General features: G+C 37.9%; 1 protein-coding gene across 1 annotated transcript; it reads left to right on the top strand.

The window, feature by feature from the left end:
- The first annotated feature begins 10,893 nt into the window (after nt 1–10,893).
- On the top strand, nt 10,894–12,475 carry LOC147897562 (bidirectional sugar transporter SWEET6b-like). Its single transcript, XM_087380047.1, has 6 exons — nt 10,894–10,927; nt 11,076–11,112; nt 11,342–11,552; nt 11,648–11,806; nt 11,896–12,015; nt 12,122–12,475. Exons 1-6 carry the CDS (start codon nt 10,894–10,896, stop codon nt 12,473–12,475), a joined length of 915 nt encoding a protein of 304 aa, XP_087236173.1.
- Nucleotides 12,476–17,132: the final 4,657 nt, after the last annotated feature.

Genomic DNA, 17,132 nt, shown 5'->3' with positions numbered 1-17,132 from the left:
CGCAAACATAGAATACAAGCTATGACAGAGTCCCATTCTGCAAATTTAGCTGCATTGGATAAAATAGAGAGCTCATTTGAAGTTAGGATCATTTTGAAACGAGAACCTCAATATTTGAGCTTTGGTAGAGAGGAGGTTTCAATCCTCTCCAATCCTTTAAAAGAGGTTAATGACAATGTTATCCTGGCCATTCTCAGGTAACGTTTGTTTATTTGTTGCTACTTCAATGAGCTAACATTTGTTTATTTGTTTACAATGTAGTTATATATCAGTTTCCTAGGGCAGAATGCAAATCAATTCTATGAGCTAACGTTTGTTTATTTCTTGGTGTAGTGTAGTTATTTCTTAGCTTCCTAGTGCAGTGCAGAATCGTGGCTACATGCTCGATGCTCTCCTTTCTTCTATTCTTAGCTCTCCTCAAAAGACTATAGAAGATATTTGTACCTGGTTAAGCCCTTTGAATTTAGATGGGGTGCGAGTCATCTTTATGCCTTATCATGAGGAGTAAGTATCAACTCTAACATTATTTTTACTATTTCTTTGGCAAGTTTGTGTAAAACAATAATCATTTTTATTCTGGTCGTGTAGCTCACATTGGAGTCTGATCACTTGGGACCTTGAAGTCAACCATTTGTGGTTTGTGAATTCAATGGAAGGCTATCATGCCAACTCCCCAAGGTAATTATTCTCTTAATATTTTTGTTACTTTCTTATTTTGCATCTTATGATCATGACATATTAATATATTTAATGTCATGATGGATAGTGTTGCATATCGACTAGTATCTGCTGTCAAAACAACCACAGAGCAACAAGACTAAGTAGAATTCAAACGACGTCTACCAGTGGAGCAAAAAGATGGGCACAGCTGTGGGTGGAGACTTGCCTACAACTGCATGTTGTTTCTTAGAGAGATTTTTGATTTGGAGTTACAAGTCAAAATGGAATCATATACAGAAGCCGATCTGCTAGCGTTTCGGGCTGAGAGTATTCCACGTCTAATTGCTACCATTGGGAAACAACCTGAAAATATGACTACATTGCAGCATGTATAAAACCTTATCTTTATACTTGTATGCTTGTTCAAGCCTTTAATTGGGATGTGTAAATCTCATAACTTTTTTATATTTTCCTCCAAGAGGAGAAGAGAGTGAGTCTAATGAAAGCATGCTATCTTTATACTTCTATGATTATTTAAACCTTTATTTTTATTTGGGATGTGTAAATCTCATAACTTTTTAAATTTTTCCTCCAAGAGGAGGAGAGACTCACTCTAATGAAAGCATGTATGAAACCTTACTTTTTAAATTTTTGCTCCAAGAGGAGGAGAGACTCACTCTAATGAAAGCATGTATGAAACCTTATCTGCTTGTTTAAGCCTTTATTTGGGATGTGTACATCGCATAACTTTTTTATATTTTTATGGCAGAAGGAGGATGTGGAGGACATAGCAAGTGAAGAAGAATACGATGTAGACTACTCTCTCAATAAGATGAGTCATGAAAATATGAATCTATTGGAGCAGATTGGAAGTTCATTCACCGCTATGTTGTTAATTCGACAACAACCTCATTTTTTTGAATTTGGTGAAGAAGAGATTTTAATCCTCTTGAATCCTAAGAAAGAGGTTAATGTCAAAGTCATTACAACCATCCTCAAGTTTGATGCAGCCTTTTCCTTGGCTTTATACTTTGCTTATTTTGATTAAACCCAAGAAGCTAATACTTTTTTTTTTAAATATAGTAATGTTATAGCAAATTTTCCACAAAATATACAAAGCGTTTCATATATGCTCGATCCTCTTATTTTGGAAGTGCTTAGCAACAAAGAAGAAACCATAGAGGATGTTTGCAAGTGGTTGAAGCACGTTCCTATGAATGAGGCACGAGTTATTTTTACAGCATATTATGAGAAGTAAGCATCAAACCCTACTTGTTTTTTCTATTGCATTGCTAGAATTGTCTCAAACACAGTAATTATTCTTTATTGATGATGCAACTCACATTGGAGTCTGGTAGTTGTGGAAATCTTTGCTAAGAAGTGCTTCTTTGCCAACTCAATGACATCCATCCATGGCATTGTGTTAGAGTAAGTATAGACTACACTTGTTGTCACTTCTTGACATGTAGATTGATATGCAATGTACATATTCACTGTTGTTATATGTTTTGATGTGCAGATCAGCTCGAAAGTTAGTAGGTGCTATCGACACAATAATGCGGCAATGTGACTTGGCACAACAAATAGAGTATATAACATGTCAAGTATCACATCAAGAGGATAGCCACATCTATAATTGTGGATGGAGGGTGGGCTACAATTTCTTTTTGGTACTTGGTCAAATTTTTGAGATACAAAATGACACCACACTGTCAACATATACGGATTTGCATCTCTATGCATTTATAACATGTACCATTCGAGCAATCATTAAGGGCGACATTATGGACCCTCCCACAAGGCAAATAGATAATGGCTCAGAGGAGTGCGAAATGAATGCCATCAAAGAGTCAAAGGGGATAGAAGACCTGAACTCTACAAACATGGCTTCATTGGAAGAATTGGGAAGCTCTTTTCATGTTAGGGTTATGATTCAACATAGACCTCAGTATCTTGAATTTGGGGGAGAGGAGATTTCAATCCTCTCTAGAGCTTCAAATGAGGTCAATAACAATGTTATGATGGCCATTCTCAGGTTTGATACAAACTTTTTCTCTGCTTGATAATTAAATATTTTGATTAAATCTAATAAGCTAATATTCATTTATTTGTTGGTGCAGTATAGTTATCTCACGATTTTGTAGAGCCATACAAAACCATGTGTATATGTTGGATTCCCTCCTTTCTCCTATACTTAGCGATAGCAGAAAGATGATAGCCGATGTTTGTAAATGGTTACAGCCTTTACATTTACATGGCGTGCGAGTCCTATTTATGGCATATCATGAGATGTAAGTATCATGGCAACCTTTATTTTCATCTTATACTGGCAACATTGTGTTAAATAATCATGGTTCTTAATTATTTGTGTAGAGAACATTGGAGTCTGGTGGTTTGGGACCTTGAAGAAAACTATTGTTGGTTTGTTAACTCGATTGCAGGCTTTCATGGCTCAGTGCAAACGTAAGTATTCTATTAATCTGTTGTTACTTCTATATTATGTACCTTATGTAATAGACACACTAAGTTTTTTTAATATGTCATGATGAGCAGGTCGATTGAGAAGTTGGTATTTGCTATCAGAGAAACAAGACAATACAAAGACTCGCTAGACTTCCAAAATCGTTTAGTAGTAGAGCAAGAAGATGGGCATAGTTGTGGGTGGAGAGTTGCCTATAACTGCATGTTGATTTTCAAAGAAATTTTCTCACTTAAGCCACAGGTCTCATTGGAAGACTCTTTGAAGCTCAAATATTCAGAGGAGGATATACAATTGTTTAGGGCTGAAATCATTCGAGACCTAATTGCTGCCATTAGAATACAACGTGCAACTGAAGCAATATCAAAGCTTGCATTTAAGGAAGAGGAGACTGAGTCTACTGTGAAAGCACTGCACACTACAGAAGAAGTAGAGACTCAGTGTACACCTACAGCACCACAGCCTCCACTGGAAGCATCAGAAGAGTTGCCACAGCGAGGATACTGAGTCTACTCTGAAAGCACTACATACTATAGAAGAAGTAGAGACTGAGTGTACATCTAGAGCACCACAGCCTCCATTGGAAGCATCAGAAGAGTTGCCACAGTCTCCACTAGAAGCATTAGAAGAGTTGTGATGCATGTATGATGTTGTGTTTGTATATATGCATGAGGAGCATATTCTCATGATGTTGTTTACTCCATGAATATTATGGTTGACATTTATTTGTTGCAATGTATGAATCATGATGTAGTTTTTGTTGATTATACACCAATTTTTGACTTATTACTTAAGTGGCATTTAGTCATGATATTTATATATTTATTTCATGTACACAATTTTATGATATGAATGTGTGATGATGTGATTATTTGGAAATATAACCTTCTGTGATGAGAATTTTGATATGAATATGTGATGATGTAATATTTGTAATATATTTCATGGCAAAGTATCAATTCCCAATGCTCCACTCACTTAAAGTACAGCATTCCCAATGCTCTGCAAAATTTTATTCAGTTGGACAGTCTCCACTCACCTAAAGTAGAGCATTTCCAATGCTTCTCTCACTTTATTCCAACCCTTATCCTTATCATAGCGAACACATCGTACCTTAGTGCACTTGTATTCTTCCATCGTAGTCCTTCCACAAACACTCTCTTATTTCTTACATCCTAGTCCTTCTGATTAACTTGTATTCGTCTTTCACTTTACGTCTTCCCTCACTTTCTATCACTCTTGAAGGAGGGGCAGCTCACTGTGCATCCCTCACTCTCCTTCTCCCACTTTCCCTCTAAGACAATGACTTAACTAGTACCCGACTTCATTTATTGAACTCAAATTCTGTCTTAGATCTCTTTTGTATGGACCAATGAAGGGAAAATCATTCGAGGAGGATATGTTACGCACATGGCTGCTTGATTTGAACTCAGCAGAAGAGGTGAATATCCTTAGCTTTCTTTTTCGCTTCTTTTAATCACGTACTTCTTATGCTAACGAGTTAAATTTTCGTACAAGATATGGCGGTGGCTAGAAGCTGTACTGAAAAAAATGGTGAAGATGAGGAAAGCCAAGAGAGAAAAGAAGAGTTGTTGAATGCTTACAAGTCGGCGGAAGATTCGAAACAAGTTGTGAGGAGAGTCTGTGAGGAGATTTGCGATGCCAGCCCTAGTCACGCATGGCTTGCAGGTTTAAAGTCTGCTTGTTTTCATGAAGCCAATGCCATAGTAGGCACTTTCGAGAACATATGCTCTCTCTAATGACTTAATAGTCAAGTGATGGAAATTTAATTCCATAGAAATTTAAAGTAATTGTGAAATTTAATTCCATAGACTTATGTGTTTTCTAAAGTAACTGTAATAGACAAGAAATGAAACTACACTTCCACAAAGACTTTTTAGTTCTCTAATGTAAAGTTGTAATAGACAAGAGAGACAAAGATGACATCTTCTAGGTTGAGCTAATGGAAGGTGTTTTTTAACACCATATGGCTTTGAGTTATATGATCTACTTCTTGTACAAATGTGTCATGCTTTTTTTTAAATGTACTCTAGTTTTTTAAATGTACTCTAGTTTTTTTTCTAATTTGATTTTTAAAAATCTTACTTTTTGTCTCTTTTAACAACATGAAGTCCTCTTTTTTTAATGTACTCTAGTTTTAATAACATGTCACGTCATTTTTTTTAATTTGATTTTTTAAAATCTTACTTTTTGACTCAAAGTTTTGTTTTATAAGAGCCTCTTTTTTTTAAATGCTTTATCCAAAATTATCTCACAAAATGAATTTGGACAGTGCACTAGTCCAAAATTAATGAAATAGGTGTTCATAATCCCTCGCATCCAACATATGTTCAAGTGCAAATCTATTGCAAAGCTCATGTCATGGCATTCCTCCCATCGATCAACCGATGGCAAGTGGAGAACTCCCGCGGACTCTCCTGCATGGAAGCATATTGAAGACACATGGCCAAGCTTCAAGGAAGAACCTAGGAGCTTGAGACTTGGATTGGGTATGGACGGTGTGAACCCATTTGGTCTCAAAAGCACCTCTTATAGTGTATGGCCAGTGATATTGGTGAATTATAATCTTCCACCCTCTATGGCTATTAAGAAAGGACACGTTATGTTGTCCCTTCTAATTACAGGGAAACATAAAGTCAAAAATCCTGATGTTTATTTGGAGCCTTTGATTGACGAGCTAGAGATACTTTGGAGAGGTATCGAGGTGCATGATGTGAGCAGGGCTCCCTCATCACGAGACTTCAACTACACAGCAGTCTTGATGTGGACGATGCATGACTTCCCAGGCTATGGTGAGTGTTCAGGTAAGCATTGCACTTCTAATTATGAATAAGCAAAGGATGTGGCACCCTAAACCCACCTTCAACTCTTAATTGCATCTATTGTTCAGGTCTCACTACATTGGGTTACCATGCATGTCTTGTTTGTGGTCCTTCGCTAGTTGCCTCACGGGAAGACGCATTGAATAAGGTCATCTATGAGAATCACCATCGATTTCTCCCACCTGATCATCCTAGATATGTTGCCCCTTGGAATGAATTCCTCCCACAATCACTCACCATGGGAGATTGGATGAGAATTTGGGACGGTTCCACGACTCCTCCACCACTTGGCATGAGCCAGTAAGGGTTTGTAACTATTGTGTGCTATATTGGCTATAAGTAAAGATTGCCCCCTAACACCAACTTTTGTTTAGATACTCCATCTTTTATCGTTTACCATATTGGTCCCACCTCAAGATTAATCACCTGCTTGATCGCATGCATATCTTCAAGAATGTGGCATCTACCATTTGGGAACATTTGAATGGGACAGTGATTCCGCAGGCATAAGGGAGGATCCACGTACCATAGGGAGGATGCATGAAGCTTGGCCACAAGAGAGACCAAATGGGCGTGTTTTTTTACTTCGTGCACTGTGGATGTTATCAAAGCTAAAGATGGCGACGGTGAAGCACGCTATTACTACAATTCGTACTCCCACTGGATGCATGAGGTGTTTGAAGGGAGCCTTTACAAAGAGCAAGAAAAGAGGTGTAGAGCAATTATATGGCTTGAAATCTCATGATTGGCACAAGATGCTCTAAGTAAGTATTTTATGTGCATAATATCTTTTTCCTTTCAAATTTGTGAGTGAATAATTATAAGCAACTAATCAACCACCTCCTCGTGGGTTCAGTTCATACTACCTACTAGCATTTCACGTAGTGCATCGAAGGATGTGAAAGATTGTATTTACAAGATGGGCGAGCTTGTGAGGTACTTTACATGATACAAAATATGATGCATATCAATGCTCCATGCAAGTTTGAGTGCATATTGCTAATGTGCTGTACTTTTTCATTTCTAGGTATGTGAGCTCAAAGGAAATAGATCCCACCACACTTGAGAATGCTCGAGTTATGTCAGTGGAGGTGGTTTGTTTAGTGGAGGAGACATTTCCACGTTCTATTCTCACAAGCCAACTACATCTTATAGTGCATTTGGTGGATGAGATTGCTATATGCGGTACTATACATGCACGATGCTTGTTCTTCCTCGAGTGCTTCATGAAGACCTTGAAGGGCTTCGTGAGACAAAATGCAAGACCTGAAGGTAGCATGGCCGAGGGTTGGTTGGTACAAGAGTCACTTGTATATATTTTTGAGTTTTTTGTTGATGTGGATAGCTCTCTCCCACGACTATGGAGAGATGATGAAGACCTAAGGATGACCTCTATTGTGCCTCAAGGGAAAGGACGCAACAAAGTAATAAACACGGAGTTGCATAATAGTATCAACCTCTATTGCGTGCTTAATAGTGATGTGATGAAAAGATGGGTGACAAGATACGAGGATGCAAAGGCAAGAAGACAAGAAGAAAGGGCCCTCTTTCGTACACATCACGGATCTCGTGTGCCATACCCTCAGTATCTAAGAGCACTTCCAAAGGATATTCATGTGGATTGGCTACTTGATGAAATGGAGAAAGCAGAGAAAGACGAGGGGATGCATATCACAATGGAAGAATGGGAGTATGCTAGGGGATGCGTGAGCAAGGTCGGTATATAGAATGTTATGCATAAGTTAGGAGCTTTCAATAATTTATATTGCTTATTTAATTGATTTTTTCTTGGTGTAGTGCACTATGTTCAATGCTATATGGTGTGAGGGCAAGCATTTTCGAACACAACGGATTGATGATAAGAGAAACACACAAGATTGCGGCGTCATTGCTAGCTTTGAGGGAGCCAATGGAGCCATGGATGATTATTGTGGCATAATCCAAGATATTATTAAGCTTGACTTTCGACGCTTCTTTGTGTATTTTTTGGATGTAAAGTGGTTTAAGGAAGTGGTGGAAAGAGGCCCTAATGCAACAATCAAACGCCATGCAAGTGGCTTTGTAACTATTGACTCCACAAAGTTTTGGCAAAGTAGGAAGGACACACTAGTACTACCGCAACAATGTGAACAGGTACTGTGCACACATATAAAAATACTCGCTTTTAAATATTTGATGCAAGAAAAATAACATGATTGTATTTGTGTTTGAATTAGGTTGTCTATCAACCAATGGTGGATAATAATAGATGGTGGCATGTCATACCTATTATGCCACGTTCCAAAGTGATGTATAGTACATTTACTAATATGGATCGTATGGAGGATGATCATGGCCATGGACATGATGATGACCGTGATACGAGAGAGGAGGATGATCATGAGATAAGAGATACAGATATTGAGGCCATTACCCATGAGGACGAGCCTACCATTGGTGATGCTGATTTTGATGAGCACATGAGTAACACAAGTAGTAGTGGGTTGAATCTATTTGTAGATCTAAACACTTGTTTGGATTTTGAAGTAGATAGTCTGGCAAGGGTTGATCTCATTGAGGATGAGATTGAACCGTAGCCCATCATTGATATTGGCAAAACTATATTACATATTGTCTCATTCTCCTCACCTCACTTAATTCTTGTATATGTGGGCTTGCAAAAAAGCATTGATGTTTTTGTTAAAATTATGTGCTTTGGTAATCATGGGCAATGTTTGGAAAGCAATGATGTACACCAAAATCTCACTTTCTGTATTCTCTGGTTTGCATCTAAATACGCATCTAATTCCCAGTGTAAACGCGTAAATAAACGCGCTAATACACGTGCAAATAGACGCGCTGATAAACGCAATGTTAGACATGCCAGTATTTTCTCAGTTTAGACGCGCAAATAGACGTGTTAATACATGCGCAAATAGACGCGCTGATAAATGCAATGTTAAACGGGCCCGTATTTTCTCACTTTAAACGCATAAATAGACGTGTTAATACACGCACAAATAGACGAGTTGTTAGACGCGCTATTAGACATGCCCGTAATTCCTCTACTCAAGCAATGCCTATAGACGCGCCCGCTATTTTGCACATCTACCAATCGCGTCTATAGTTGCTTTGTGTTGTTGTGATGGATGGAAGTGGTAGTTCTTATTTTTACTACTCCAAAATCACACTTTTTTTTCTTCAAAACCAGCATAATGATAGAAAGCTTGTGTAATACGGAAGCATACCTTGAACTCCTTGGCAATAGTGCAAAAAATGTGTAGTCTCTGAAGGATCTTAGAGGAATGTTGTCAAAGTCTCTACTCTTGAACAACTCCTTGTGGGATCAGCTCCGTATGCGCATACCATCTGCTTGTGTCACCCTAGCATCTATCAGATTGTGTGCAAGTGATTCCATGAGGGGAGGAAAGAAAGGGGAGAATGGAGGGAAAGGGGAATGAGAGCAAGAGGGAGAGGAGATGGGGGGAGGGGGGAGAGTGGCAATCACAAGACAATTTAGCAAGAAAGAGCAAGAAGACTTAATGCAAGAAAATGAGAACAAGTGAGAGCTTCTATTACAAATCTTGAAAGTACACAATGAAGACCAAAGTCAAAATTTTGGCCTTATATACATATCCACCTTTTGAAGGGAGGGCTAACCCTTGTACTCTCATGTACCTCATTTTCCCTTGAACACAGACGACAGAGGGAGAGAACGAGAGTGAGCGAAAGAGAGAGAGAGAGAGAGAGAGAGAGAGAGAGAGAGAATATTTTTTTTGCAAGATAAAACCACCATGCTAGTTGTGTTTGTTTTTACCTCCCAAATCAAAATGCTAATTAATTTTATTTTGCATCTTCTAAAATTTGGGGTTGGGTGGGGAGAGAGAGAGAGAGAGAGAGAGAGAGAGAGAGAGTTTTGCAAGTGACTATCACGCTGGTAGAAATAATAACCACCATTGTGTTGGTCAAACCACCTAGCAGTTGCAGGTTAAAGACAATTGCATGCTACTGCATAGATTTTCAATGTACCCTTTATAATTGGTTTGATGAGAAGATGGAGTTATTTTTCATTGAAGACAAATGGGTTTTCAAAGATTAAGATCCCTTGAACTATTTAATTGGGAACATCATATTGTTAACAGCCTCTAGGCCCCCATAATATGATTATTATTAGACTCCTATAAGACAAACATTTGGCTCCAAAGATCATCATCTCAAAAGTCAAACAAGGTGATCATGTTGTTGATATGTTAGGCTATGGTGGAAGAATGTAAGATTTTTGTCTCAAAGGGTCATGTGGACAGACTAAGAGGTGGAATGGATGTCTTGAGTGCTGGATAGATCTGTGCTCCGGGGCATCACTCATCTTAAGTAAAGATAGCACGTGGAGTTAATGTACATGCGTATATCCACAGTTACAAATCATCTTAAAAATGAATAGACAAGTGTGAAAAGTGAAGGGTTGACAAATCTGAGAATACAAGGGCGTGCGACGGAGATGACAGGCGGGGCAAAACGAGACATGCGCTCTTCTTGTCGCCGGCCCGCACTCCCCCTATAATAAGGTCGCAACGCATTCAGCATTCAGCTCCTCGTCTTGTAGTTCTCTCTCTCTCTTGAGGCAGCGCAGCATTATTGATCTACCTGATCTTCTGCATGGCCACCAGCAGCGAGCACTAGAAATCTAGCGAGCTCCCTGGCGTTCTGCTATATTCACTCCATCCTAATTCAATACCGCCTCCTTCCATGACATCGATGCACGATTACCGCTTGCATGAAAGACTACTTTCGTGAACTTAGGTATCTTGGAACGATCTCGATTTATTTGATTCAGAAGCCATGGTCTGACTGTGGGTATATACATGTTCTACGCAGCTCAAACTTCAACGAGGTTAGAACGGTTTGCAGCTTAGAGCTGGTTCAACTTTCGATATGGAGCTTCTTCTTCTTGTCGTGGGCATTATTGGTAACCAACGCAACCTACTTTTCCCACTTATACCTGGAACCACTTCCAAAGCTGTTTCAGATTAGCGCAGCGACGATGATTTCAAATGCCTACTGCAATAAAATAAAGGGTCGTATTAAAAGCTTGTTTGGATGGTATGTGTGACCAGGAAATGCAATCTCTATCGCGGTGTTCGCTGCACCACTGTAAGCTCCATTAACCCATACACAGCTGTAATTGTCCACTACTGCGTGCTTGACGTTGTCAATGAGGACTACAACTCGACCAGATCTGGCGTCTCTAAGTTCAAACCGTTTGTTGTGACTCTTTATATGTAAACCAATAGTGATAATTAGATCCCGATAGTTCTTAAAGTACGCATATTAAATTCCAGGTACCGTAGCTCCTCATGTGCTAAAGAAAATTCTGATGCAGGCCGACGTTCTGGGGCATTATTAGAAAAAGATCCACCGGAGCTTTCTCGGCTGTCCCTTATATAGTTTGCCTTTTCAGTCAGATGCTATGGCTTTATTACGGAGTTTTGAATCCCAAGGGCTTATTGCTTGTGACAATTAGCAGTCTTGGATGTGGTTTTGAGATTGGTTACTTGACTGTGTACAGTTTCTTCGGCTCCAATCCACAGAGGGTATGTGAAGGCATTGTGTATACTTGTTTAATCTGTTTGGGATTTTATTGGTTATCATTAGCTTTCACACCGCCTTGCATATCCCTCCCGTGCAGTTATCCACTCTCCGGCTTTTCTTGTTATGTATGCTGGGCTTCTTAGCTCTTTTCTTTGGCACGCTCTTTGGCGCGGAAGGAGGTAAACGGCTGAGTATCGTCGGTTTCTTGGGTGCCATCAACTCCATTTGCATGTTTGCTGCTCCATTGAGCGTAATGGTAATGGCTCTCTTTTCTAATAAAGCGTTTCCTGAAGGCTTTGCCATTTTATTTCCTTGCGATTATGAATTGGCTTCTCCCATGAACAGGGACAAGTCATCAAGACGGAAAGCGTGGAGTACATGCCTTTCTTTCTATCACTTTCTCTTTTCCTCTGTGGAGGAATCTGGACGGGCTACGCGCTCATCGTGAGGGATCTTTTCATCGGGGTACGTAAAAAGTAATCTAAGACTTATGCACTTTACTGCTACTTTTGCAAGGTCTGTTCCATTGCAACTCATGTATCGTTTAACAGAAAAAATTACTGAAACGCAGGTGCCTAATGGTATTGGGTTTCTTCTCGGGACTATTCAATTAATGCTTTACGCCGTTTACTACAAGAGGAGCCAGCTACCAGCAGCAGGAAAACCTACAGATAGTAAGAAGAAAGCGGATGAATATTCTTTTAATGTACAAGCTGGAAAAACACTTGTAGACAATACGAAGAAGCAACTACCAGAAGCTGGAGAGCTTGTGCATGCTACGGGGCAAGAGGATGAAAATCCTGCAGAAAAGACTGCGGATGATACGAAGGGCAAAGGGCCAGAAGCAGCCGAGCGTGCACAAACGATGCACTCTTGCAATATACACGTCGAAGGCGCTGAGTATGTTGGCGATCAAGCGGTTTGAGAAATAGTTGACATTGATACATCGAATGACGGTTGTGTCCTCCCAACGAGGCTCGCTGATTTCTGCAATTGACACTTCCGAGAAAATAGGTTACAAAGAACTACATCTTTGAATTTGGTTTCTTGAGGTAAATAGACTACTTATTCTCTACAAGGGGGCCATGGGATGTGCTTGGATCTTCACAAGTAACGCCACCATGCTAGCACTCATAGCACGATGTATATATCCCATTACATAACTTCATCTCGTTTTGGTTGCTTTTTTTAAAGAAATTATGAGCATTGCTATTAGTGTTTAGGAAAAAGTGTAGTATAGTCTCGTAAAATACTACTTAAATTTTTACACAAAACGTTCAACAAAAGAGAGAGAGAATGGAGATTACCATTAGTTCTCATCCTTTTATATTTTTGCAAACTTTCCCATTTTGAAGGATGCAATCTCCTCCATTGCTACAAGCTTTTTTGTTTTAATACAAAATTTCACATTTGTAAGAATCCAATCTCCTCCTGTCTAGAGATGCATGCACTATAAAGAAAACTGGGCCATTGTAAAATGAATTCAAATGCTTATGTAAAGTTTTCTCTCTTAACAATGATCCTTCCATTGATAATATTAGTGTTGAAAATGTAACCTTGAAATAAGTATTAATGTTTGTGTGAAAAAAGAGTCAAAGAAAGCATAGATATGAGTCCAAAAAGCCTCATTCCGCTTATACAAACAATCTTTTTTTTTTAAAGAGGAACTCCTTTGGACCCCTTTCCCATTTTATTACATGATGTTAGAAACGATAAGTATTAATTACACACCCTTCGATAGGAAAATGCATTATATACATTTTAAAAGAGATCTAGTCTAAAGAAAGGGACTCATTGCTATCTAATGCTTCCCATTAATCCTCATCCTCATCCTCATCTTTAGCCGCATCCTCCACCTCAATATTTCACCTCTTTGCATGCATCATTGAGTTCACTACTACAAGAATCAGCCTATTATAGCGCTTTTAAGTACTTAAAAACTAACAAAATATATTCCATTAGAAAAATTAGTGGAGTAAAGGTAACCACGTCGTTATCGATATATTCATCAAGATAACATCTATTGGTATAAATGATGGTATTTGTGTTGATATATTCAACAATATTAGTGATGCTACAGTACATCGATATTTGCATTAGTATGAGAAATAGTAATTGGCATACATTCTAATGTTGGTACCAAAATCTACACTAGTAGTGGGACTACCAAAAAAATTTTGCTTGGTACTTTCAATAGGAACAAATTAAATAAAAATTCCACACCAAGTTTTGGTTAAAATAGCTTTATATAATCATGAATCTGAAATGAAATTTTCAATAATCATGGTGCAAATACAAATTAATTTGCAAAGGAAGAAAAACACTATCTAGGATAAATTATTCAAGAATTGGTATTTACATCGATATCTACATCCTCAAGCAAGTCCTACATTCAAAATGAATTTATCTCTAGTTCTATCCCTAAGTTTCCTATATGGTTGGGATCTATAATAGCTAAATCTTGGTTCTCTAGAGGTGAGGATGATGTAGTGGAAGCAATAGAAGATGTACTAACCGTGGATCTTTAAAAGATGATGAAAAGTCTTTTAAGGATTCTTCTCCAATATCAGATGGATCAACAAGAAACACTCACATATCTATATCCACATCTCGATTATCAAAAGATGATTTAATTCAGCAATAACTTGGTCCACATACCACCATCTTGGATTAAAATGATCTGGATGAATGACCACCTATGTTCAACATGAAAAAGACATTCTTCAAATTGAGGTCATGAATAGCTTATACAACTTTATATACCTACTTACACTCTTCAAGAAGAACAAAACTATCACTTTCCATTTGTCCAAATTTTGGTGGAGTCTATGGAAAAGTCCACTACTGTGTTTCCCCACTATATATAGCATTTGGACCAAATTAGATAATTACAAACCATTTTGCATCAAAATTAAAAATAGTAAATTGTCTAAACCCAATTTCTACAATGTCTTGGATGCAGTTCCCACAATAGTCTAGCACATGCCGAGTTGAATAGAAGGAGTTTTTAAAATCCCCTTTTTACACATTATTCAAATATATTAGGGTTTCATATAAAGGGGATATTCACATATTGAAATTTGAAAAAGGGTGTGTTTAATGCATGATAAATTTACAGAAAAGGGATTTTGCAAATAGGCCTCGAATGCACTTGATATATTGGACTTATATGTAGTGACCTCCTTGAGAATTCTTAGACTAAAATTTTCTAAAATTAAATTTAGACTACCAGCATGCACATGATAGTGATCATTTTCATGGCCCCTAAGAAAATTATTACAATTACATGACAAGATAATAAATTAGAATCTTACATGCAAATCCTTCTAAAATCCCACTCACACTCACTTATTACCTCCACATTATTCTTGACATATCAAAGATCTTCTTGTAGCCAATCATGTGGCATGCAGTCCTCTATATGCGAAGAGCCAAATCTTTTGGATATGGTTGTGTGCTTTGTATGCATCAAAATTTTCTCCTTGCAATTTTTCTCTTCACCTTTTGCCATTAAATATCCATCAATCCATTTTTGCATGTCATGGTTATTGAGAATACAAAATTTAATGACCTTATTCATAAATCTTCCTTGTAAGGCCTTTCCCTTGAGGAATCAACCACAAAATGAGAGGCATACTAGGATACATGTTTGCAAGAAACTCCATGACATATGTTGAGGGCTTGCTTTTTGCCTCACAAAATCCCTCAAAGATATATACTAGGCATTTCTTTTCTTGGGGATCAGTCACTCATAAATATGTAAGCATAGCACATGGGTTCAATAGAAGGAGTTTTATAAATCCCTTTTTTACACATTTTTCACATATTCAAGGGTATCATATAAAGGGGATACTCATAGATTGAATAGAAAAAAGGATGTGTTTTATTCATGGTAAATTTATAGATAAGAGGTTTTACAAATAGGCCTTGAGTGCACACGATATATAGGGTTTGTACATAGTGACCCCCCCGCCCCCTCCCCTCTCCCCCCTCGAGTTTATTTTTGACCTCTACCACACTACCCTCATGCCTCGCTTTTGTCTCACAAAACCATTCAATACTTTCATAAACCTTTCCAAGTACAAACATTCAATGACTATGGATAGTTCCTGTAATGGCTACCTCATCGACTATATGCACAAGTAAGTGTGCTAGGATAAAGATGAAAGTGCTTCTCGAGCAAGAACAAGCTTCAAAATAATCCATGTTATTTGATTCGATGTTTGCAAGAAAAGTATCCTTTAAAGAAATCCATCTTTTAATTTACACACGACAAATCAGAGGCATACCAATTTATCATAAGACATACAATAATGTCATACCTCATGAGGCAATTGATTGTGAAATGGGAATTTTTGATATCTTCTTACAAGTATCCTTTTGCCATGATTGGAAGGTTAATTTACATATACAAAGGGTGTGATATGAAGATAGAAAATATATTTACAAAATCAAACAATCATAAAGAGCATATCAAAATTTGAAAAATGCTTAAAAGAAGTTATGCCAACCCAGAGATTTGCAAGGGAATTAAAACAGGCATTTTAAATCGGAGAATTAAAACGTTTTAAAAGTTTTTTGACCCCTTGGAGTGATTTAAACCGGCCCTGCCATGTTTTTCTACCGAGACTGGCTACAACTAGTTACCATGCAGTAAAACCACTTATCATGTGGTACAAGGGCTGGTATACCACCCGGTGTTTACCTATGCCATGCGGTGATGTATATACTGCACGGTCTATTTCATGTACCGCATGGGTTTTTGGTACATACTGAGGGGTATTGTGAACATACCGCATGGTGCAATTTCTTATATATACTTTGCATCGACCTCGTACTGTTCACATTCCTGAGAATCTAGCTCTGCTTGGAGTCTCAAAAAAAACAAAGAAGGACAAGGAAAAAGGGATAAAGGAAGCTTCCAAACTAATCTGTGAGTTTTTATATCCTTTCAAAAAGTGTCGAGTGTCGGTGGTAGGCTCGCTTAGGCCAGCTGTGATATCTACCCACACTAGGATGCAAAATGGATAAATGCATAGCTCTCAGTTGATGGTTTATCATTTGTGATTTGAAAGATTATTTTTTAAAGAATGTTTTTGTAAATATATTTGAAGTTATTTTCACAAAAATATAAGAAAGACGGTTTTTTTTCATAGACATTAGCTTTTAAAATTTAGTGAAATCTCACATTTTTTGGTATGTTACTAGCTATATAGCCTATAACTAGTAAAAAATATATATGAGATTGAATGTAAGTATCTATGTGCCAGTGGAGAGTCGACTTATGCCGACTTGTAACTACTTGCATATGGATACAAAATACATTTGAACCATGTGCCAGTGGTTGGTCTACATATGCTGATCGATAATTACTCGGACATGGATGTGATATTGGAAATTATACATTACAGTTTATATGTACTTATTAGGTAATAGGAAGATGAAAATACTTGACTTTCGGTGGTTGTAGCTTGCATTCGCGAGTTGATAACAACCCATTGAAATTCTAGCCGATTGTGTAGCTCGCAATTGCCAACTTGTATCAACCCGAAAATCACACACTAGAGATTGTTACAGACTAT

Source organism: Dipteris shenzhenensis, chromosome 10 (assembly GCF_047967505.1).
Source record: "Dipteris shenzhenensis isolate YYH24624 ecotype China chromosome 10, Dip_SZ_1.0, whole genome shotgun sequence".
Lineage (NCBI taxonomy): Eukaryota > Viridiplantae > Streptophyta > Polypodiopsida > Gleicheniales > Dipteridaceae > Dipteris > Dipteris shenzhenensis.
This window is presented reverse-complemented; position numbering and strand designations above follow the sequence as displayed.